General features: G+C 52.9%; 1 protein-coding gene across 1 annotated transcript in view; it reads right to left on the bottom strand.

Moving 5' to 3' along the window:
* Positions 1 to 1,147, bottom strand: part of KLF6 (KLF transcription factor 6) — an 8,061-nt gene extending 6,914 nt beyond the window's left edge. The window contains exon 1 of the mRNA XM_077758548.1: positions 821 to 1,147. Coding sequence (XP_077614674.1) covers positions 821 to 922 — 102 coding nt within the window. The 5' untranslated portion in view covers positions 923 to 1,147. The remainder of the gene's footprint in view (positions 1 to 820) is intronic.
* Between the last annotated feature and the right edge of the window lie 81 nt (positions 1,148 to 1,228).

Here is a 1,228-nt window from a genome sequence, read left to right as displayed (position 1 = left end):
TGCCGGAAACTAGGACTCTTCTTCTCAAACTCAGACTTGGAGCAATTTGGACGGGCTCATTGTCATATGACTGATAAGTCACTGGTTGTGCAAACATTGTGGCTCTTTTTTTTTTTTTTATTCCGGTCAACAAAAGAAGCAGGTAAGAAAAACAAGACAGCTCGAAACACATCGTAAGGATTCCAGAGAGGAAAACGACATTGGAAATGGCCCAGGGGAGGAAACAGGCTGGTGGATGTGTTCCTGGTGACATTTTTAATAATAATAAAAAACAAAAACAAAAACAAAACTCTCTGTACAGACACCAAAAAGATAAAAAATGAACCCAAAAAACAAAACAAAAACAAATCTCCCATTAAAAAAAAATACCCTTGGCAGCCCATGCAAGTTCGTATGACAAGATCCAGCTGTGGAGTCTGGAGCTGGTACAAACACCAAACTTCCGCCGCGGGCTCGGCCGCGATCAGGCCCGGGGCTGGGGCTGCCCTCCGGGGGACGCGGTCCAGAAGCCCCAGGAACGGGCGGCAGCAGTGGGGGGACGCGCCGCGGCGCCCCACTCCCATGACAACTCCGCTCCGCGCCGCGAAAGGCCCCTTGAAAGTGCCTTCCGCACGCAGGCGGCAGAAGTGCGTTTAGGACTAATTGTTTTCATTTTTTTAAAAAAAATGTCCCCAAACCAGTGAAAACGGGAAAAAAAAAAAAAAAAAAAGAAGCAGAAGAGGAAAAATAAATGCACCTCCAACCACACACCATCCTGCGTGCGTGCACGCACGCCCTCCTCGGCGCACCGGGCACCTGGCACACGAAAATTCCAATTTACCTGTTGCCAATACTCCTCCAGGGAGGGCAGCGCCGAGAAGTACCCGGTCTCGTGCACAATCTGGAGCTCCTGGAAGATGCTGCACATTGGGAGTACGTCCATGTCGGGGTGGAAAAGACAGTCACTGCTGTTGTGAAAACAGCGAGGTGTGCGGTCTGGAGTCGGGAGCGCAGCAGCCGTGCCTGCAGCGCCGGGGAAAGTTTCATGCAAACTCAGCGCACAGCGATTAGGCGCCGCGGGTTCGGATCCTGCCGGAGCCCAGAGACGCGCTCGCGAGCCCACACAATATTTGCAAACACCGGACTGACTGCAAACGTAACCCCTGCAAAACTTCCCTATTCAAAGCTCCGCTGCCAGCCTCCCCCTCCTCCCGGCCAGGCTCCCCCCACCCCCTCCCCCCCACCTGCC

This window comes from Crocuta crocuta, unplaced genomic scaffold (genome assembly GCF_008692635.1).
Source record: "Crocuta crocuta isolate KB4526 unplaced genomic scaffold, BGI_CrCroc_1.0 scaffold32, whole genome shotgun sequence".
In the NCBI taxonomy this organism is placed as follows: domain Eukaryota; kingdom Metazoa; phylum Chordata; class Mammalia; order Carnivora; family Hyaenidae; genus Crocuta; species Crocuta crocuta.
The sequence above is the reverse complement of the archived record's forward strand: the minus strand, read 5'-3'. Positions and strand labels throughout refer to the sequence as shown.